Genomic DNA, 22,380 nt, shown 5'->3' with positions numbered 1-22,380 from the left:
TTTATATTTTATTTTTATTCAGTGGATTTTTTTACGAGTATGCATGCAGTGGCTTGCAATGAAGCCATGTTAGCTGGTTTGTTTTTTCTTATCCATAAATGCTTCAACATCTCCTGAGTTTTCTCAAGGATTAGCAAGTACCCGCGCTTTATACCTCCACAGAACGAGCGTTTCCTGAGATACGCATTTCATTGATAAAATACAAAACTAGATGCTTAATTAGAAGACTTTACAAAGTTCATGCACTTGTCTTGTAGCAGAAAAACTTCATAGACTGATCAGTGGAATAAGAGAATTGGTTTTATAAAATGGAGCTCAAGTGATGGTCTCAGTTGAACCAGAGTTCACATTTTATGTATTTATAGCCTGAACATTCATAAGCTGGCTCCTCCAATCCTCGATCTACAAGTTATGAGCACTCTCATCGATTCACAAGCCAATAAATGAAGCAAATAATTAAGAATCTTATGAACATCCCAAGAAAAACACACTTGGGGATCTCCCTCGTACAATTCTAACGAAGCACAACCACTAGGTGTTTGTTCTCCACAAGCACAGCCACCATACAATTTCCCCAATCTCTCTGCACCGAATATTATCTCCCTGCTATTGGCATCAAAACCGCAAGATATCAGCAACCACTTCATTAACCAATGAATTAAATATTTGGTTTTCAAACTCCACTCCAAGTGCATATGCATCTACTTCAAAGTCCAGCCACCTTCCATACTGACTGCTCATGTCCTTGTCTACAAGTTCATCCACCATACAATCCCCCATCCTGCTCCATTCAGAGATCTCCTTGTACATATCTTCGGCTAGCCATTCCTTTCTTCTCACCATTGTTGTCCCTTTCACCCACGCTTTGTATCCACCACCAACATATCGTCTGCATCTCAAATTCAAGCATTCACTTGCACAATCAAATAATACTTTCCGCTCTAGCCTACCATCAACATCATCACTTTCAAGCATACTTTTTTTCCTTTCCAGCTGATGGAAGAGATGAGGGTTTATGATCTCGGAAGCCCGACCTAATGCCAAGTCCTGAAACATCGATTCGATATTGCATAGTATCTTCTCCACATATTGTACTTCCCACTTTTTTGATCTCACAAGGCCTGTCACAGCTAACATGTTTGAATGTTTTCTAGCCACTGTTCCAGTTGATGTTGAAGAAGCAGAATCTGATAACTCCATGTCAGCATCTACAAAATGAACCCTCTTTGTAGAGCTCAAACTAAGAACTTCCTGGGTTTGAATGGATGAACAATGCTTGTTCCCTGAAATTATATTGCCATCATTTTAGCCTTGTTGGCATCAACTGGTACCCTTATGAAATTCTGAACGACTAAAAATAAAAGTACATGTAATTAAAGATTGAGAAATGCACTGCCCTTACCTTCTGTGCTGCAACTATCCATACTGTCCAAAGAGCTGCTACTTTCAGTTGAAAAAGAATGTTCAAGAACAGAGACTGGACTAGGACGTCTACAATCAAGCAGCTGTCTGGAATCATTTGATTTGCTGTTACAGTCCATCTCATCAACTCCCTGATATTCAACAGTTGCATCAACTACCCGCACATGAAATAGTGCCAAAGTTGGCAATATTAACCTTTGAAACTACGTTAACCAACCAGATTAATAACGAGAAGAGGGGGGGAGCAACCAACTGGTGGAGAGTGCATAAAACATTAGAAGATCTAAAATAGCATTTTTCAAAGTGCCAGCTCCACAAAATCTAAAATACTATCTGTAGAATTTTCTCATTTTGAGATTCATAGCAGCGGCATTTAAAATAAGCACCTAAAACCATTTTTATCATATACTGAAAACTAAACAAAATTTCTTGTGCCTAGCAAGATGTCTTCATTAAACTTTTACACACACACACATAATTGGTAATGTTGGACTTTCTTCTTATAGGAAATTCAGAAATGTGCACCTGAAAAATGCGTTTCAATCTGAGAGCTGCAGGATCAGTGAAGAATAAGGGAGAGGGAGAATCATAGCAGCTATCTGATTTATCTATGCATGAGACACTTTGATCCTTGTTATCATGGAAACTTGGTGCAGCGCCGCTTGAACTAAAAGTGGATATAGAACTAGAAGACTCGACACCTTTAGTCAATTCCCTTAACTTTTGTTCCAAAAGAGAACTCAAAGCATCCCCTCCTATCACATTATATCCCACTGAAGATAGCTTCATACTATCTGTGTCAAGCAACAATCTCTTGCTACAATTATCCATACAAGAACCACTATTTTTCTGTACAGCCTGAGTAGGTGTTTCTGAACCAGGCATAGACCGTGTCAAGGGGGCTGTGAATGTAAACGAGACAACATCCATGCCTTTCCTTTTGCTTTCTTCTGCCCACCTAAAGTGCCTGTCAATAACTGGAGTAGGTTCAACAGCCTTCCGATTTCTGTCAATCAGCTTGTTATCAACAACCTGGTTTTTCTCAGCATGCAAATTTCCATCAATTGATCGCTTCTTCCTGGGATTATTCACCGTACTATAGTTAGAATTCCCCTTCTGGCCTTCTCTCAAATCCATGTCGAGCTTCCTGGATCCATTTTTGGAGCCAAAAGGCTTACCAGAAGTTTTGTGCCTCACAGGAGGATTCCCAGACAGAACTCTTTTACCCTGCAGGTTGGAAACCAAGGGCTTTGAAGGCAATTTGTCTTTATCCATTATGCAATTTTGTTTCTGGTTATTCTGCCTAAGCACACCAGATGTATTGTGTATTGGAGATCTTTTTTGCAAACTCTTTTGGACATTAGGTTGGCACTTGAAGGACTGGCTTGATGAAACCTCTCTCAGTTCTTTCTGGCCTACAAAGCCATGACTGCTACTTGAATTCAAACCTTCTCTTCTCTGAACATTGACCTTTGCTTGGATTGCAAGTGAGATAGACTTTCCCTTGGTCTTTGAGCTAGAAGAACCTTCATCAGTCTCAGAAAAAGCCCTGCAAGATGTATCATCTGATCCATTCCAGCTTTTGTTCAAAGACTGCCCCTTTAGATGCTTGGCAGCATTTGACTCAGCTGGTCTTCGAGAAGTTTCTGCAAGTCTCAAAGTTTTATGAGAAACTTCCACTTTCTCTTTTGGTTCTCGAGTTCTCAAGGCTGCTGAAGAGGACCCAGCCAGAGGCATTTTCTGAGCAACCTCCAGTTTTTCTTTAAGATCCCGAACTTTCAGTGGTACTGAAGAAGACCCAACAGCAGGCATTTTGGGTTTGGCTGCTGCTTGGGGACCAGGCTCAATAATTTTTGCAGCTGCTTCCATTATGTGAGCAGCAGTTTTGTTCGGAATGAAACCAGGACTCTTGATTGGAGATAAAAGTTTATGGTGGGTAATTGGAATCGATTTGGCCGACTTAGGAGGCAGGATTTCAGTTTTAAACTTTTCAATAGGCCTGCTCAGGACCTTCTGAGGCTTAGACTCCTCAAAGTTTCTAGGAGGGCCATCCTCCTTATCAAGCAGATTTCCTGAGTATGCGATTTGATGATCCTGGTAGTAATCAAAATTTCTCCTGCCACGAGAAGCATCTCGAAGAGATTGAGTGTCAAAAAAAGGTGTAGAATTGGGCTCTGATAAATTAGATGTTGGTATGGAGTCCAATCCCATGAGCCTGGCTACTACCCCAGGGGCCCTAGCTCCATATCCATCATCATCAGTTACCGATGAAGCACAGCTATAATCACTGCCCCCTCTAACACCCGACCCTGCTCCATTTTCATCATCATCCATCTGCAAATGTAATTACAACTATTAGATACATCATCATCTCAAAAAATTGAATAACAAGATAAGCAACAAAAGATTAACAAATGGCCTTAAGTCCACAACCCACCAGATGAAGCCGAGTCATTGGCAAGCTCCCATCACTTCTCTTTCCTTGTTTTGAACGCTCTACAAAGAGTCAGATGAAGCCGAGTCATTGGCAAATCCATAACCAACCATAGAAGAGACTAATCTATACATGAAGATGTAGGATGTAAGGAAAGAGAAACTTATACGTGGTAAATCTGACTTGCTTGAAAACAACTTTTTCCTAGATTTTGCAGTCCAATCAAACAGCTGAAAAAAACCACCCACGTATCCTCCTCCACTTTTAGAACCTTCTTTCTCAATTCCCATTTTCTTAATATAAAAAGATCAATCCCTCTTCAGCATCTATAAGTGGAAAAAAATAGAAGTCCACACCTGCAATTTGATGAGAATGAAACATGGTTTAATCCCCGACTAAATTGCATTCCTTAATGCTTTCCACGAATAATTTACACTTTCATATGGACACTTCAAATCATAGGGAAAAGTAAAACTCATTAAACAAGTGAGAAATAAAATTAAGATTAAGGAAGCTCATTCATATAGCAATAAAATTACTAAATCTTAAAACTAAAATTCATATTTGGTTATAATTATCCATAACAGTCCATTTATATAAACCTATGTTTCTGAACTAAGACCCAAATATTTCAAGCAAATGGTACACTGTTCTAGCTTAGATTCAAATTTCAATGAGCTGCAATTTTCTCAGCAAAAACATACCATCATAACAAAGATTAGGACTTTCAGCTAAATAAATAGAACCCACGAAACACTTTCACTGGTTATGTTCAACACATAGTCTATAATCTCCTAATTCAATCTAATTATAACAAAAGATGCTATAAAGATTAAGACTTTAGATTAACCAAACAAAACCCAGAGATTATTTTCACTTATTATCTTAAAAAAAAATTCCTGACCCAATCCAATTATATCTAAAAGGGTCTCCGGAGTTTGAAACTTGAAAAAAAAAAAAAAAACCTTTACATGAAAGCAACGAGGGAGTGATGATGTGTATCAGCTAAAAGTCCTTGCACCCTTCTGTTCCCTTCTTCAAAAGCAAGCAAATCTCCTGAGAGTGTAAAGTTTCAGTGAGAGAGAGAAGTCACGAATGATTTTGCAGAGATTAATGGGAGACTGGGAGAGTGAAAGATTGTGTCTTTCTCATCGGTGGTGTGTGCAGTTCAAATGGAATAAATGGACAGACAACTTCAAGAGCATTAGCCTATGTTATTTTTTTAAAAAAAAAAAACAATAATAATAATTATTATTATTATTGCTGTTGTTATTATTTGAATAGTTAAAAAAAATAAAAAAGAAAGTTATAACGTCTCTTTTTTTCGGGGAGGGAGTGATTTCAAATTTCTAAACGGGCAACTCAGTTTGAGTGACTCATCATTTGAAGGCTATGATAAAGTAAGAACCAGATGTACAGGATAAGTAAAGGATTCCAGTGATCAATAGAGACGTGGCTCTTTAAAACACGTGCCAATCGGCGATTATTGGTGTAGAGAAAAAGTATGCACTGAGAGGGGATGCCAGCAAGGTTTCGAAAAGTCAAGTACTGGAAGACGGATCTGCAAGAGGGGGCTCCAGATCCATCAAGGGGAGGTGAATTATCGTATGTTACTCATATATTTACCTCGTGACATTTTTTTGAGGGATGTGTCGGTTCACATGTTGGTTTATTTTCTGTATTGCCATTTCGGATATCAATTTTTTAAAAAAAAATTAATGTAAGTGTCCGGATTATCTTGAGTGTATCTTAACTAATCTCACGAACGCTGAAATTAATGACCATGTAAACTTTTAGTGGTCATCATATTAATAACCACATGACTTGAAGCTAAAACTACAAAAAAAATTAAATCTTTTAATTTTAGGCTCTTACTATTAACCACCAACTATATATTTCATTTCATATATGAATTTAATTAGGTGTCTGCTTGCTTGTAGGAAATAGAAGTGTATTTTTTTTTTAGACAATGAATTTCATGAAAGATATATTACAATGAAAGAGATAATTATTTTCCAATATTTATTCGTAACTAGAGTTTGTCCGTTTCTTGTTAAGATGGAAGGATTTAATATTTGTTTTTTTTCTTTTGAACATGAAATGAAGTTCGAAATCTCCTTCCTTGAAGGTGAAAAAAATTAGAGATATTGGCCGAATATTTAAAATTCAAAACGAGAAATACTTAATCTTGCTATTATATAAATATCACAGGTGTTTAAACTGATTGAATTGGTTTATGAAACATGCTGTAAATTTATTATATACGAGGTTCGCTTGTATTTCAAGTTAAAATCATATTGGACCTTTTGATTTCACATAAATATTTAAACATTAAATACTAAAGTGTTCTAAGAAATTAATGAAATGTTAATGAAAAATTATTCTCAATAAATTTTTAAATGGTAAAAGTTTCAAACTTAAAATAATTTTGTAACGGTAGATTATGAAATCATGGACTCATAAGTTTACGCTAGAATTTGATTAATAAAAATTATTTTTTTTATTAGATATCAGTTTGATTAATAATTTATTTTTAATCTCTAAATTTTTTTAATATATAAACCAATATATTAATTATATTATGAAGATAAATGTATTCATGAATACGTTTCATGAATTATGGATATTTATGAACTATGAGGAATTCATATATTGTGAACATTCATTACTTAGTATTAATGAATTATAAATAATTCATTAACTGAATAAATATCTATAAATTATAAATATTCATGAATACTAAATGTTAATATTTTGGTTTCTAAGTCCTGTAAACAAGTGTCTTGTACGAGTGGAAAGGGATGATAAAATTTATTGAATTCTTTCTCCACTTGTTATTGGTTTTTATTATATTTGTTTTTCTACTATTTCTCTATGTTATAAAATTTAGATTCAGTTTTTGTAAAAAAATATTAAATATAATTTATTTGAGTGCATTTACCCTTGTTTATAAATGCAATTAAATAAGATGGTATTGTTAGAATTCTAAAAAACTTATAAATAAACCTTTTTTACATCAAGTTACGAGTGATAAAGTTTGAATAACAAACAATTGATAATCAATAACAAGAAAGTCTATCAATTTTAAAGTAATTCAATAGATAAGTATCTATTTTATTTTTAATTTAAACATAGGTATTTTATTTATTAATATTCATACGAGGAATTTGATTTAAAATCAAACAAAAATTTGAATATATTCTTGGTATGCATACTAGATTATAGATTTTTATAATAATTACTATATTTTTACATGTTTATGTTATTATAAACTAAATATATATTTTTTAATTGTTGAGTTTTTAGACAACACAGCCCACACACAAACGAGAGGAATGTTAAAATGAGCATGAAACTATGTGGGAGGGTTAATATAATAAACAGGTTCAGGCTCGAGAATGAGAGCAAATAAAGAGTAAAGATAGCGGGATTGCAGGATTAACGTGCCTCATTATTCATCAACACTTTCAGTAGTCAATGGTAAGGTTTTTTACTGAACAAATCGACAAGCATGTGTGCTCACAATATTATATATCGACCGGTGAATAAAAGTGACAAGAAATTACTGTTATTTAGCTGGTGCTCGTAGTCATTACTCATCATGGCAAACGAAAAAGAGAGAGGGTGTTTTGCGCTGTTATTTTATCAATTTATAGAGGTCTTGAGATTGTTGATTAAAATTCATTTTTTTTTTATATTTTGGAATTGTTCTGATTTAAAAAAATAATATTTAAAAAATAAATACAATTAATTGTGAAGTATTAAAAAAAATTAAAAAACAATAATTATCACTTTTTCAATCACCGTTTAAGTATACTCCTAACATCCCAAATTAAAAAAGAGATATACATCCAAGTTTAAGAGGACAAATAAAAAATACAACGAGGGTGTTTGTAAGTATGGTGATAGTTACTTTTTAAAGTGTTTTTATTTGTAATATTAATATTTTAAAATGATTTAAAAATATCAAAAAAATATTGATTTAAAATAAAAAAATTAAAAATTTTATTTTTTTAAAATATATTTTTAAAAAATAAAAACAAACATATAATTAGATGCAATAATGAATCCGCTTGTGTTCATTATTTTTTCCAAAGCAAAACTAATTGGAAAAAAACAAGTGCTGGCCTTTTCTCTGTAATTTGAATCCATCTCGTCTCAACTGTAAACTAGATTTATTTTTACGTTTATCAATTTAACAATCCAGCACCCCAAAAAAATAAAATCTTTAACTGTGGTGCTTGTTTCAGAATCAGCTGCAACAATTGTGCTTCACACCCTTGTGGGCCAACTATTTACTCCTTAATCAACGGGAATGAGTTAGCGTAGCGTCGATGTAATTTCCTTGACGGTAGCTTGTGAAAAAAGTAGCACATCCATTTGGATCGTTATACCCTATTTGTTTTTATATTTTATACCCTACTTATTTTAAAAGTGTTTTAAAAAAATATTTTAGTTTTATTTTAAATTAATATTTTTTAAATATTTTTAGATCATTTTAATATACTGATGTTAAAAATAATTTTTAAAAAATAAAAAAATATTATTTTAATATACTTATAAATAAAAAATATATGATGCAACTAAAATGGTGGCTCTCTTTTACTGCAACTGCAATCCCATGATATTTATGGCGCAAATGGTATTGATCTAAAAGGTCGCATATAAAATAGTTTTTTTTTTCCTTAAAATTATATTAAATTAATATTATTTTATTTTTAAAAATTTATTTCTACATTAACAAATCAAAACAGATATATATACACACGCACGGAACACCAGTGGAAACGCGGGACAAACACCCCTCATTTTAGGCTGCACAGTAACTGTTTGGAATAAAGCAAAACAATGAAATTTATTCTAATCACGACTTTCAATAAACGAAAATATGTCTGGGACTGGTCCCACGTATTAGTGATTAAAACAAGCAAAAGCAGCTATTTATCGAGACCAAAGTCGTCTGATAATCTAAATTCGGTTGTTGACTTGAGAAATTGCATCTACACCGCTCATGTTCATTGACTGAGGTTTGACTCTTCCTTGCTGCGATGAAACATTAAAAAGTGGCTCCAGGGTTTATTGTTGAATCTTTCAAAACAAGGTGAAGATTTATATGATAGCGTAAAATATTTTTTAAAAGTATTTGTTATTTATAAATATATTAAAATAATTTTTTTCAACATTAATATATCAAAATCATAAAAAAAATACTAAAAAACACCAACTTAATAATTTTCTCCAGCCAAATATATTTTTTAAAATACTTTCAAATACAGTTTCAATGCAAAAACAATATGTACCCAAGAAGAATGAACATTTTTTTGAGACTATTAATTTGCATCTTGTCGAGGAAGTCAGACCATTCAATTTGGATGACTTCATCTTATGGCTTTCAGATTGTATCTAAATTTTTTTTATCCCCTTGCAGCAGGGCTTTTTTTTTAATAAAGTGTTTCAATTGTTTTTTAAAATGTTTTTTTAATTAAAAATATATTAATATAATAATTTATTTTATTTTTAATTTTAACAAGTAAAAACAAAAATAAAATTAATTTGAAATAAAAAAATTGAAGTTTTTTTCTTAAGAAGTACAGTTATACTGTAAAAACAAACACAGATTCCGTCACGTAAACGCGCATAATTACAGTTTCCCCACGCGTGGTCATGGGCTTTTCGCTTGGAAGGTTGCGATTTTAAAGTTCCCAAGGTCTGTGTTACGGAGGTTATTTGGACTCTTATTTCCTACATCAAGACTATAATACCCATGACTCCGTGGACCACCCATGTTCGGACTATATTCATAGAAATTTCTTTTTTTTTTTTCTTTTTTCTTGAGATTATATAACTTCAGCTGTGTTTTACAAGTGGTCACTGGAGGTTAAAATTTATCCCTGTGAGAAATTATCAAGGACGGATAATAGTTACCATTAAATTAATCACTAAATTATTTTTTAACATTTTATTATTTAAATTTCCCTCCTTATACCAAACACAACTTGGAAGAAAGGAATCTAATTTATTTTGAAAAACAAATCAAAGAAAAAGGAAATATCTATACCCACGCAAGCAGGCATCCCCAATCCATAAGGGTAATATTGGTAAATACCTATTTCATTACTTCCATTTTTTACAGGTACATACTTCCAAAATCTTAAGCTGTATAGATTATGAGGTTGTTTGATAGTGTGGTTGCGAGTAGTTTTTCAAATAGCTTTTCATATTAAAATGTATGTTAATGATGTTTTTTTATTTTTTAAAAATTATTTTTGACATCAGCACATCAAAACGATCTAAAATATACAAACTATATTAAATTTTAACAAAAAAAAATTCAAATTTTTTGGGAACACGGATTGAACCGTGTTCCTAAACATGCTTTAAGTTTCCAATTGATAATTGCGTATTCTTCTTTAAGCTGAGATCGTGTTTAGAATTATAATAAATATTATTTTTTGAAATATTTTTATTTTAAAATATATTAAAATAATTTTTTTAATATTAATGTATCAAAATAATAAATGAAACAATTCGGTAAGTTGGTTGGCCATCGATCCATTGTTATCAATTCACAATAATAATAATAATAATAATAATAATAATGGATATATACTTTTCATTAATTTTACAAAAGAGGGAGCGAAAAAGGCTGAACAGACCCATAATACTTTATTTGGGTGGCCATCGATCCATTGTTATCAATTCAAATACCGGCCCGCCCGTGGATCTAACGAATTCCAACATTTGAAGCCCAAACACTTCAATCATGGTCCAGTCTAACGTACGCCACCCACCTGGGTTATGAAAAGCGAAACCCACAGGTCAAAAACACAGTGCAAGCCTCTGATTGCTTGAGTTGATTTCTTGCGCAAATCTCAGCAAATGAGGGAGGGCCCTACTAATCCCTACCCTACATGACAAAATCAAAACCCAAACGTTTCGATCCAACGGCCAGAAATCATGCTGTGGCGTTGGACAATACCATGTATCATGACGGCGTACAATAGCAATCTCCCCTGTGAATAGTTATCGTTCTCCATGGGATGCGCTCTGCTCCCCTTCCGTTTAATCACCCGCCACTTTCAGGTACCTTTGTCTTTCTTTTGAATTCCAGGTTCGTTATTGACCGTTAAAATACTACCAAATCCAAACCCCGGTATGTATACACATCTACTTTTATTTGATTTCTGTACATCACAATATTGTCTTTTTTACTTGCTTTATTTAATTAATCAAGGCGGGTTGGCTGTGATTTTATTGAGGACTTTTGGAGAAACGTTTTTGCTGGGATCGAATATGAATTTTTGAATGTTATGAGGTTCATCCATAATTCTGAGCTCTAAAAAAGGGCTTTGATCTATTTTAACTGTTGTTCTTTCCCATTTTTGTCTTCAAGGAATAGCAATGTCTCATAAAAACTATGTGCCCGCATTTGTATCAGTGCATATGCATTAATTGTTTTTAGGTAGGCTATGATGCGCTAATGAATGCACTTACTAGGAAATATTGCAGTGGAACCAACAAGGGTTCGTGAAAATATGAAATCTAAACAGCTTAATTTGACGAGTGATATAATGTGAACTGCCTGCCGTTGCGAATTCTGGTTGTGTGAAATCTTAGTTAAAATGTACAAAGAAAAAAAGATAATAAGTGCGAGTTGTTTCACATGTCTAATTAAGTGGCTGGATTTTAAGTTTACCAACAGTTGCTCGCAGGTCTGATTGTAAAAATTGGTTAGGAATGTCAGAGGGAACAAATATGGTGATGGGGTCTTCTGAGGATGGGACAGATATATCTCAAGATGATAAGGGCACCACGGAAGAAACACCTGAAGACGCGATATTGTTACGACAGACTTCAGTAAACCTTGTCCCTTTCATTGGCCAAAGGTTTGCATCCCAAGATGCTGCTTATGAATTTTATTGCAGTTTTGCAAAGCAATGTGGTTTTTCAATTAGGCGTCACCGTACTCGTGGAAAGGATGGAGTTGGTCGAGGAGTCACGAGAAGGGATTTCACCTGCCATCGTGGTGGCTATCCACAGATGAAACTATCTGAAGATGGAAAGATGCAAAGGAATCGCAAGTCATCACGTTGTGGCTGCCAAGCACTTATGCGTATTGTGAAGCGGGCAGATTTTGATGTCCCTGAATGGCGTGTTACGGGCTTTAGCAATATCCACAACCATGAAATGTTCAAATTGAATGAAGCGCACCTCCTTCCTGCCTCTTGCACCATTTCTCCAGATGACAAGAGTCGCATTTGCATTTTTGCAAAAGCTGGAATGTCGGCGCGACAGATGTTACGATTAATGGAGCTAGAGAAAGGTGTGAAGCTGGGATGCTTGCCATATACAGAAATAGATGTGAGAAACCTACTACTGTCTTTCAGAAATGTTAATCAAGACAATGATGCGATTGATCTTATTGCAATGTGCAAGAAACTGAAAGATGAAGATCACAACTTCAAATATGATTTCAAAATTGATTGCAACAACAGGCTAGAGCATATTGCATGGTCTTATGCTTCATCTGTTCGATTATACGAGGCATTCGGTGATGCAGTGGTTTTTGACACAACCCACCATCTGGATGCCTATGACATGTGGTTAGGCATTTGGGTTGGAGTAGATAATCATGGGATGACTTGTTTTTTCAGTTGTGTACTTCTGCGTGAAGAAAATATGGAATCTTTTTCTTGGGCATTGAAGGTATGTATCTGTTGATCTGAGGATGGCCATTTTTTTTATAGCCCAGTTACTAGCTTGTCACATGAGAGCCAAGTGGATATCTCAGAATCACAAGCTTTTTCATCTTGGCTTACCTTCCAATGTAGAGCTTACTTTTGACTGAGATGCCAAATAAAGCTTTAAAGACAAGAGAAAGAATTCTCATGTGATTTTGTTTAGGAATGTCTGTTCCAACTCCCATTGCATTTTGATGCATTACCTATTAGATTTTGATGAGATCCTCTGTGGGCTATATTCATGATCAATTACAGATGACCCTGCCATCATGCTGTCCTTATAATCATGGTGTTCTTTCCGCCCTTTCTCTCATGAAGTTCTGATTGTTTCTTGGTTTTGAGCTGTACCTAATATTCCTGATGTTTATGTAGGCATTTGTGAACTTCATGAATGGAAAGGCTCCCCAAACCATATTAACTGACCAGAACATGTGGTTGAAAGAGGCTATTGCTATTGAAATGCCTGACACTAAACATGCCTTTTGCATATGGCACATCATTTCAAAGTTCTCAGATTGGTTTTCTATACTGCTTGGATCATGTTATGATGACTGGAAAGCTGAGTTTCTTCGACTCTACAATCTGGAATCTGTACAAGATTTTGAGGAAGGATGGAGTGAAATGGTTGAGAAATATGAGCTTCATGCAAATAAGCACATAACTAGTTTATATGCATTTCGTTCATTTTGGGCATCATCATTTTTGAGGAATTACTTCTTTGGAGGAACGATGGATATATGTCAGTCTGGCTCAATTACTGCTTTCATTCAGCGATTTTTGAGTGCACAGTCTCGGCTAGATTATTTTGTAGATGAAGTGAGTACATTATCTTCTGTTTCCTTTCCTTTTATTAATTTCAATAGCCTAACTTGTCTATTATCGCCTTTGCAGCTGGCTGATATTGTTGATTTCAAGCCAGAGTTGCCACAAAAGCTGCATAAAGTTTACCTGAAAACAGGTTCACCCATTGAATCACATGCAGCTTCTGTTCTTACTCCACATGCCTTTGGTAAATTCCAGGAAGAGCTCGTGTTAGCTCCACAGTATGCATCTTTTCCAGTAGATGAGTATTGTTTTCAAGTCAGACACCATACTCAGATTAGTGGTGGCTGCAAAGTCATTTGGGATCCTTGTCAAGGGCATATCAGCTGTAGCTGCAGTTGGTTTGAATATTCAGGCATCCTCTGCAGACATGTTCTTCGTGTTCTGTCAACCAATAACTGTTTCCAAATACCAGACAACTATCTACCCACTCGATGGCAGTGTGTTAGTTCATCTTCCACTTCAAGGATGCATTCTGAGAAAATCCAGTTACTGGAATCCATGGCTTCTACACTTATGGCAGAATCGGTTGAAACAGAGGAACGCCTTGATGTTGCTTGCGAGCAAATTTCCATGGTATTATCACATATTAGGGACCTTCCTACACAGACACACGGTGAAAGTGCATACAACTGCCCACCAGACTCCCTGATTTTAACAGAGGTAGAAGATTCTGGTGGAATAGGTAACTTTACTATTGAGAATCCTGATGATCCAATCACTCTAGCGAAGCTAAAAGATAGACAGCCCAGAGTTGGAGTTGATATTTCTAGAAAAAGAAGGCATCATTCTGGTCCTTGCTGTGGGCATTTTGGACATGATGCAACAGATTGTCCAATGACGAGAAGCGAACAAATGAATGGCACTACTCTAGGATACTTGTAGATTAAGATACTGGAGATAGTAGTTTTGGTAGAAACAATCAGATCACAGTTGTTGGTGTTCGTTTCTAAAAACAGTTCATTTATTCTTCCAAATTTTACATTGCAAAAATTTGATTTCTCTCTCGCGAAAACATCTATGCATTGTTGAAGGGTTTTTACATTCGTTGAAGATGTAGCATGTCCACGGTCACATCTCATGATTAGTCAAGCCTGCGAAAGAATTCCATTTCTTTAACTTAAAATCATGGCATTCTTAAGCAAGTTGAGTATGTGCTAGAGTGAATTCCTACAAGACGGGTTATAAAATATTTGGATATCCCCATTTCTAAAAGCCCCATCTATGAAAAAAGGCTTCTATTTTTATCCCTTCTGATTCGATTTTGAGGTATTTTCTGATCATTGTTTTATTCTCAAACTTCACAACCAAATGAAACTTTATTCGCTGGAAAATTAGGAAATCAAATGTCTCTGGGTTCAGAATACTTGAGCACAGGTATGGATCTACGAACTTGATTATTTGGACAGGAGAAGCTTTTATGTTTCATTTGTTGAGAATATTTTTAATAAGAAGTCATGTTCCTTCAAATCGATTGCCTAATTTGCATCCCCGTTTATTCATCTAATTATTGCAGATGCCTTGCATGCTGCTTTCATTTTGTTTTTTGATGATTCACTTTCTTGGTTGATCGTTGCTATTATTTTCATCGACAGTGTTAACATCATAAATTTGACCTTGTTTCCCTATTCCCTTTGTTGCTTATGTTGGTAAAGTTGGTTACATCTGAACAGTTAAATATGCAAATACAGGTTTACTCGATGAGCCACAGGGGAACCAAAATCTTGCTTTCCCATATGCTTTACGTACTTGCATAATTTTACAACAATTGAGCATAAAATTTTGCACAATTGGTTTTTTTTTATTTCACACTGCAAGCCATGCTGGTGATAATATACCCGTCGTAAAACTGTCCTGGTAAGAGCAAGTTAGATGTCTTTCCGAACTCCTTAAAGTTTCATGTATTTAGAGTGATTTGATCTTGTTCTTATTGTGATAATTACCTTTATTAATTTTTTTTACTGTACACCAAAACATCTGCTTTACACATGTTTGAGATCCTATGATATTATACGTTGTGTTTCTCTTTTCTACACATCACCATACAATCTAGTGCTTCTGCATCCCTAAAGTAGATATTTCTACAATCGAAACAGTACATAAACAGATATACCTTAGTCGGACGAATCATCAGCCAAAGAAACCTTGCTTAGCCTGCTCGGCAACAAGTTAGCACCATTGTTCTTGATTTTTCTTCCCCTAGTGCGATAATTCCTCGATCCAAAAAGTGCTCTCTGTGCAAGTACTTTCTCAAAATTAGAGTTGCTTGTGCTAGGCGTTTTGTTTGGAAGAATAGCTTGTTTGTTGCTGGTGGAAGCATTGAGATCACCAACATTGGCTTTCTCAGAAGACATCTCCTCCAGGATGCAGATTTGAAATGGAGGACTGTGGGACTGGTTAGGCAACAAGATTGGTGAGTGTTTTCAAGTTTTATACATGAATTGATGATATATAAAAAAAATCTATGGGAAGCTAATAAAGGAATATGTTGGAAATAAGTGGGGGGCGAGGGAGAAGCCATATTTGCGGGGTGCAGAAAGAATCTCCAATTAAAAATTCTTACCCATGGAATAAGTCTCCTTTATCTTCCGAGTTACGCAAATGAAGATGCACCAAGGCAATTATCCAGCCGTTGTTTCTTGGCTCTGAAAGTTCTCAGAGAGTACTGACGAGGTGCTCTTTTAACATGCACTTCATAGTTGATTGTTGAAAAGATATTTTGTTGAACAATCGGGAAGGGCCATTCAATTTCTGCCGTTTGTGAGCAAATGAAAACAACATAAAGGGAAACACCATGGGAAGTGCATACCTCGACAAGTTGAGTGTGATTAAGCACCATCTTTTTATGGAAGGAATTTGAATCAAAAGAAAACGTGCAGATTCCACTTCGAGTCAATTATACAATCCTTTTGACTCACCGGTTTCTGGTGATTTCAGAATCACCGGACTCTTCCCCGTTATACTGGTCCAGGGGTCGGACCAAGGCTAGTACTCTAACCAAATTATAAGGCCGAAACAGCCATCCAAATTTCTCTACATACCGTCTTCTGTCATCTGTTCCTTCCACTTCTGTGTTTTTTTCCAGCCAGCAAGATACTTCTTCTACTTTGATGTTTACAATAAGAAACCTTGCGATGTCAACCCTCAATAGTTTAGGGACCAAGAATATATATTAGCCGTCCATTTATTTTCTTTTTCACTTTTCTTTGTCACGCATAACCATCCCTTCATGGTTTGTACATCACATACTAAAAATCATAGAACCTTTATTGGACCGAGATTGATCAACAGGCTTGCCTTTAAGTAAAGTCTTGAGCTCAAAGAATCTGATGGGATGCCTATCTTTATAGTAATGAACTGTACAATATGCCAGCATCATTTTGCATCTGATGTGTTCCTTAAGGACTACTCCTTCCGTTCGAACTAAAAAACCTCATTTGTTAAGATTAGATTTTCTGATCATTGGATTGAAGTGAATGCTAACGCCGTTCGAAACTTTTCGACGCTGGAAATGTTTCACACCGGCTCTGGATGAGCTGCATAAATAAATCAACAGAACACCGAAATCCACCTTGAGCCAAAGGTCTAGAAAAGAAGAGCGGATAAATGCACTTTGGGCTAAAGAAGACTCAAAGGGGAGAATTAGCAAACGCCCTTATTTTTATCGAGCAAAATTTAATTAGCTTTGAAGCAAAATCTTTTAGAGCCAACTATTCTTGTGTGAATACTTAACACTAAAGGCCAGAACCTGAGAATCTTTGGCCTTTAAGCAACCTTTGCTCCAAGCTATTCTGCATTCTACTGTCCTCTTTATGAAATGAATTTTAAAAATGCAGTTCTTATTTTCTTCTTCATCCTCTTGAACCTGCATGAATTGCAATCATCTTGGAATCAACCATGCCAAAAACAAGAGCAGTCACACATGCCGATATTGCACCAAGTCCTGGAAGTACGGATTTGGGTAGCAACACAGCTGCCTTCCTCGTGGTTTTTACCATAGCTTGTGGCCTATTTTGCTTCATTCTTTGCCTTATAGCTGAAGCCACTCGTTCCCAGGTAACCCTTAATGAAGATATCTTTGCACTGCACATTACTTGAGAGCGATATTTGACATTTAACCTCGTGGGGCATGGTTTTGTAGGTGACATGGGTGAACTCTGATAGTAAAGAAATTGATGACGATTCTCAATGTATATATAGTGGGAGTGGCAGGACACCATTTTTGTGTTCTGCTATTGCATTTGTAGTACTGGCAGTTGCCATGGTGGTGGAACATATGTACATGTTAATTGCAGTGAGCAAAGCACCGCCTCCGGCTCTAGTTGCTTGGGACGCTAATTCTGCTTGTGCCAAGAGCATCACAAGGCAGGCAGGATTTTTCTTTGTTACAACCTGGTATGATCAGCCAATTTTTGCTTCAAGTTTTGCAATTATCAGTCATCTTAACTCTTGCTAATTATGTCAACCATTGATGAACACGATTTTAACAGGATATGCTTTGCTGTTGGAGAAATCTTGTTGTTAATTGGGCTGGGTGTGGAATCAGGGCATTTGAAGAATTGGTCTAGACCAAGGCCGAACTGTCTCATCATTAAAGAAGGCTTGTTCTCTGCTGCAGGAATATTTGCATTGTTGACAGTCTTCTTTGCTTCTGGATTATACTTGACAGCATTGCGTGCACAAAGAATGTCCCAAGAGCACGAAAACACTCGGCGAGAAATACTCGAGGCCTCTGCCCTCTACGCGTCTCCGCCAAGGTCACCTCAACATCACATGATCACCGCCATTGCCAGAGAAAATCCAGTTGCCGCCAGAGAGAATCAGACTCAAGAACCATCGTTCACATATCCACCAGCTTTCACCAAGCAGTTACACTTGGTGTAAAGCAAGAAAAGGATATGTAAGTTGGTGCTCTTAGCTGCTTAGCAAAGCCATAGGCAGAATTTAGAGGATCTATGGTGGCAAGTAATCACGAGGAAATGTATACATGTGCATGCGGGAAATTATGATTGGTATGATTCTGTAAATATGCTCTCCTAAAATTTTACAGGATATTAACCTCGTAAGTGTTATGTGTTGTTGTTTTAAGGAAAAAAATATGGAAGTCATATATCTATCAGAGACTACATCAAACAAAATTATAACGATAAAAAACATATAACACAAACATATTGAGTTTTTATTAATTTAAATAAGTTATATGATAATAAATATATAAAATATTTTTTCATGAATGCACTGGTGGACAATATATCCAGGGCTCAATTCAAAAAAAGATATTAACTATTGATGTGCAAAAGAGAATATCCTTGTAGATAAGAGGGGGGAAAAATCAATCATTGAAAAGCAAAAAAGTCAAAAAAGCAATAGAAATACATAATAATATTGTATATAATTCATAAACTAAATGAGATAAGATAACAAAAATTAAATAACAAGCAGCAGCACGAGGCAGGAAGTAAAAAAGAAAGAGAAATAAATCAGATCGATAAAAATAAAAGAGTAAAAAAAATTAATTTTTCTTTAATATTTTTACTAATTTTAATGTGTTGATATTAAAATAAAAATTTTAAATTTTTTTAATATATGTTTCAATAAAAAAAATACTTTTAAAAATCTTAAAAAAAAAAAAGAAGGATTGATGACAGTTTTCTTGGACAGCGACAATCAACCATCTTATTTGGGGATCTAAAGAATACTAGACGTTGACCTTTTGTAGCAATGAACATTTATATTATATATTATTTGGGCTAAGGGATACTGGCCCATGGGGCCCTCCTAAACCACGGGCCTTCTCCAGCGGGATTAAGAGCCCAAAAACTAGCTACTACAAGACAGAAATACGCCAGGCCAGGCCCACCTCATCAACTTATAGATCATATCCATGCTCAAGCTCAAACTATAAAGGACCCAATTGTTAGGCGAAAAAACCTCCACCTGAGTCACCTTCTCCGAGCGTAAGCACGACCTTGGTCCCAGGATGAGAGATCACAGCCTTGATATCATATCTTAAGCACATTTAATTTAATAGTTTGGTGTTTATAAAACTGTATCTGCATATTATATTAACACACCACCCTATTGGTCCAACTAATTTGTTTACGAATGATTATGCATATGACATGTGGCCGAGCACCACTATTTTACATGATTACCTATAATTGTAGCTTCTTGGAAAAACTATGTGGTCTCAAATTTGAGTCCTGTGATTGCTTATATAATAACTACTAGAGGCTTACATGATCGCTAATTTTAGGATCCATAGAATTAATCGAGGTACGCGCAAGCTGATTCGAACACTCACGTTAAACTAAAAAAATAAATACTCAATCTTATTATACGGACTGAATCAGTCAATTGATTCAACTTATTTTAGTTGGTTCACCGGTTCTAGATCAGTTTTTTTATTTTTCAAAACTGAAACCTAGTTTATTTTCAACGTTGTTCAGCATCTTGTAAAGAGCATTCCCAACTTTCTTTCCGAGCCTGAGTATATGCTTTCATTTGATTCAATAGAATGACAAGCACTCGAACAAGGTGTGTAAGGCATGATAGATCATAAATAATACCTGCACAGAATTGTAAGTAAATAAATTAGGACAAAGGGCAATGGATTCAGCAAGAGATCGAGGCAATAAAGCAAAAGACAGAGCGGAGTATTTGCACCGATAATTATTAGCTAAAATTCCTTATTTTAATGGTAGAAAACTTTGACAATTAACCATAGACACTGGAAGAAAACAAAAAATGAAAACTATGCCACTCCAGATATTATCCTACAAGCAGACATGCAATATAATGAAAGGACTTCTTACCCCGTCTAATTAACTTAACAAAGTTAGTGAGGGTGGTTGAAGCTTGCTCGAGAGAGAGAAAATGCTAGACTTTTGTCAACTTTGATCAAAAGTAAGCCTATGCATGTCCCAGGGCTCCTCTTTAATTCATCTTCTAATATTCGATCTAAGGTAAACAATGTTTTACTTTGCAAAACTGCATCATGAGCTTGATTCATGAGTTCATAATGCATCGATGTTCTGTGAAATGATGGAGCTCTAGCAGTTAGCGTTTGAGGCAAGTTTGGTATGTTACATAAAACAGAACCTTGCATCAATATTGTCCCCAGCTACCTAAATATATACCCGTCTTTTTATTGATCATTGCCTAAGGTCGGTGACGGACTCTTTAATATCCTTGGCATACTAATTACCATGATCTCACCTGATGAGCAATGCTCATAATAATTACCTAAGAGGACGGTATCGTATGTATATAGTTCAAGAGCCGGTTTGCTTGCGATCAATAAAAATTCTGGGTTTGTTCTATAATTTATTAGTTCAAGTTTTACAAATTTAAAATTGTTAAAAATTAATTATATAGTTATTAATTTAAAAACTCATAAAATTAATCAAGATATATATAAATTAACCCCGACAATCATATTAATCCAGCAGGCAACAGCAGCAGTATCATGCGCCCCCGCGTATATAATATAAAATTCTTTCACTTGATTTGATCAACGATACTGCCAAGACACTAGGCATGGAATTATGAAACATTAGAGTTGGAAAGAAGAGTGGAAAGCACATAACTAGCAAAAACATTTGATTGCTTGCATTAACAATAAACATGCCACATATATTGTGAAATATATTGCATAAATAGCAAGCTGGTCAAATTTGAGAGCAAAGGGTCTACAGCTTCATGACAAGCACGTTCATGAATAGCCCCACGGGTGAAAAATAAAAGAAACGAAGGACCAGCATGATTAAATAACAAAAGAAATGTATAAAAGAAAGGAAAAGTATAGCATAAATTATAGCCATTTGGTTCAGCAACGGGCAATTGGCCAAGATTGGCACAATCTTCTTCTTCTTATAATTAATAACTGGTTTCTTCTTAACACCCCATATCAGGAGATGGGCAAGATAGACACAAGATTACCAGGTTTCTGTCTAAACAGGATCAGGCCTCGTGTTAGAGTCCGCTCACCACCTATACAAGCCAAGCCTAATCTGAATTCTACTAAAAATGATCAAAACAATGAGAATCTTGACAGTGCTGTTGGAGATCAGGAGAAGCCTGGGAATTCGGAGGGAAAACCCGTGGAGTTAATCGGTAGGAAAATCATGATAGTGGTCGATTCAAGTATTGAAGCTCAGGGAGCTCTACAATGGGCACTCTCTCACACTGTTCAAAGCCAGGATCTTCTTATTCTTCTTCATGTAACTAAAGAATCTTCTAAGCAAGGTTGGTCTGCATGGTGTTATTATTATTATTTTTAAATCTTCTTCGTCATGGGATTATTAGACGTATTTTTAGACAATTAAACTGAGGAGGGTTTAACATTTGACTGCAGCCACAGGGACAAAAACCCGCAAGGAGAGAGGAGCTCCAAGGGCCTGTGAACTTGTAAATTCTGTGAAAAATATGTGTCAGGTGAAGAGACCTGAGGTGGGTATGATTAATTCAATTTTGCTAGCTTTTTTGTCTTGTTTATATATGTATAAAATGTGGCATACTGCAGATACAAATTGAGATTGCAGTGGTGGAAGGAAAAGAGAAAGGTCCATTGATAGTGGAAGAGGCCAAGAAACAAGAGGTGGCACTTCTAGTTTTGGGGCAGAAAAAGAGGTCCATGACATGGCGGTTGATCATGATGTGGGCAAGCAATAGAGTCACCGGTGGTGTGGTGGAATACTGTATCCAAAATGCTGATTGCATGGCAATTGCTGTGAGGAGGAAAAGCCAAAAACATGGAGGTTACTTGATTACCACAAAGCGTCACAAAGATTTCTGGCTTTTAGCTTAACCTAGCATTTGCCTAAACATGTATGCAGCATATCAATTTGATGTTTCCCCTTTCATATGTGGAGTTTTTGTTTTGTTACATCGTTTGTAAATCAATGATAAATTCTACTCTGCTGAGAAATTATGAAAAAGGGATGGAGATTGGGGTGTGAA

At 35.5% G+C, this 22,380-nt stretch overlaps 4 protein-coding genes and 1 long non-coding RNA gene across 11 annotated transcripts; 3 read left to right on the top strand and 2 right to left on the bottom strand.

The window, feature by feature from the left end:
- Positions 1-282: 282 nt before the first annotated feature.
- On the bottom strand, positions 283-5,066 carry LOC133704393 (uncharacterized). Of its 2 annotated transcripts, none has more exons than XM_062129202.1 (6): positions 4,822-5,066; positions 4,026-4,212; positions 3,860-3,918; positions 1,948-3,756; positions 1,403-1,553; positions 283-1,283 (listed from the first exon to the last, which is right to left on the bottom strand). In XM_062129202.1, the coding sequence occupies exons 2-6, from the start codon at positions 4,144-4,146 to the stop codon at positions 616-618; spliced, it is 2,808 nt and encodes a 935-aa protein (XP_061985186.1). In that variant the 5' UTR covers positions 4,147-4,212; positions 4,822-5,066; the 3' UTR covers positions 283-615. The 2 variants fall into 2 exon arrangements, with proteins under 2 accessions (XP_061985186.1, XP_061985185.1); XM_062129201.1 differs by having other exon boundaries at positions 4,828-5,066.
- A 5,624-nt stretch (positions 5,067-10,690) lies between these two features.
- On the top strand, positions 10,691-14,421 carry LOC133704038 (protein FAR1-RELATED SEQUENCE 11-like). Of its 5 annotated transcripts, none has more exons than XM_062128763.1 (4): positions 10,691-10,939; positions 11,592-12,562; positions 12,970-13,413; positions 13,489-14,421. In XM_062128763.1, exons 1-4 carry the CDS (start codon positions 10,897-10,899, stop codon positions 14,302-14,304), a joined length of 2,274 nt encoding a protein of 757 aa, XP_061984747.1. In that variant the 5' UTR covers positions 10,691-10,896; the 3' UTR covers positions 14,305-14,421. The 5 variants fall into 5 exon arrangements, with proteins under 5 accessions (XP_061984747.1, XP_061984748.1, XP_061984746.1 ...); XM_062128764.1 differs by having other exon boundaries at positions 11,569-12,562; XM_062128762.1 differs by having other exon boundaries at positions 11,559-12,562.
- LOC133704040 (uncharacterized) lies at positions 14,362-15,972 on the bottom strand. The gene is made up of 2 exons (XR_009843981.1): positions 15,533-15,972; positions 14,362-14,513 (listed from the first exon to the last, which is right to left on the bottom strand). It is a non-coding gene; the product is annotated as an uncharacterized LOC133704040 (long non-coding RNA).
- A 1,116-nt stretch (positions 15,973-17,088) lies between these two features.
- Positions 17,089-18,485, top strand: LOC133706075 (uncharacterized). The gene is made up of 3 exons (XM_062131599.1): positions 17,089-17,475; positions 17,561-17,814; positions 17,910-18,485. The coding sequence occupies exons 1-3, from the start codon at positions 17,317-17,319 to the stop codon at positions 18,301-18,303; spliced, it is 807 nt and encodes a 268-aa protein (XP_061987583.1). The 5' UTR covers positions 17,089-17,316; the 3' UTR covers positions 18,304-18,485.
- Positions 18,486-21,254: 2,769 nt separating this feature from the next.
- Positions 21,255-22,380, top strand: LOC133706030 (uncharacterized). 2 transcript variants are annotated; one of them, XM_062131538.1, is made up of 3 exons: positions 21,255-21,666; positions 21,776-21,855; positions 21,944-22,380. In XM_062131538.1, exons 1-3 carry the CDS (start codon positions 21,336-21,338, stop codon positions 22,226-22,228), a joined length of 696 nt encoding a protein of 231 aa, XP_061987522.1. In that variant the 5' UTR covers positions 21,255-21,335; the 3' UTR covers positions 22,229-22,380. The 2 variants fall into 2 exon arrangements, with proteins under 2 accessions (XP_061987522.1, XP_061987521.1); XM_062131537.1 differs by having other exon boundaries at positions 21,776-21,870.

The sequence above is a fragment of the Populus nigra genome, chromosome 10, assembly GCF_951802175.1.
Source record: "Populus nigra chromosome 10, ddPopNigr1.1, whole genome shotgun sequence".
In the NCBI taxonomy this organism is placed as follows: Eukaryota; Viridiplantae; Streptophyta; class Magnoliopsida; order Malpighiales; family Salicaceae; genus Populus; species Populus nigra.
The sequence above is the reverse complement of the archived record's forward strand: the minus strand, read 5'-3'. Positions and strand labels throughout refer to the sequence as shown.